This window comes from Nestor notabilis, unplaced genomic scaffold (assembly GCF_000696875.1).
Source record: "Nestor notabilis isolate BGI_N333 unplaced genomic scaffold, ASM69687v1 scaffold19722, whole genome shotgun sequence".
NCBI classification, from domain to species: domain Eukaryota; kingdom Metazoa; phylum Chordata; class Aves; order Psittaciformes; family Psittacidae; genus Nestor; species Nestor notabilis.
This window is the reverse complement of record NW_009918107.1, coordinates 1,405-1,673: the sequence shown is the minus strand read 5'-3', so window position 1 is coordinate 1,673 and position 269 is coordinate 1,405. Positions and strand designations below refer to the sequence as shown.

The 269-nt window shown below is 61.7% G+C and overlaps 1 protein-coding gene across 1 annotated transcript in view; it reads right to left on the bottom strand.

Annotated features, from left to right (window-relative positions):
* Nucleotides 1–50: 50 nt before the first annotated feature.
* CDC42SE1 (CDC42 small effector 1) overlaps nucleotides 51–269 on the bottom strand; it is a 510-nt gene continuing 291 nt past the window's right edge. Inside the window, exon 3 of the mRNA XM_010009554.1 lies at nucleotides 51–127. Within this exon, the coding sequence (XP_010007856.1) occupies nucleotides 51–127 (77 nt within the window). The remainder of the gene's footprint in view (nucleotides 128–269) is intronic.

The window sequence follows — 269 nt, the reverse complement described above, 5'->3', positions numbered from 1 at the left end:
GGGCAGGGCGGTGGGTCCTCAGGCCTGCCACACGACTCTGTACTCACATGCTACAAGACCCGGGAGTTGTTCCACTGTCGCTCCCGTCCACCCTTGGATCTCATCTCCTGCACAGCGCCAGTCTGCAGGGAGGGTGAAGAGATGTGTCAGTACCACCGGGAGACCCACCACAGGGTTGGAAGGGACCTCAACACCCAAGCATAAGACCTGTCACCCACGGAAAAGGCCACTTCACCCCACCCTGACACCCTGCACCCCACCGCGCACGT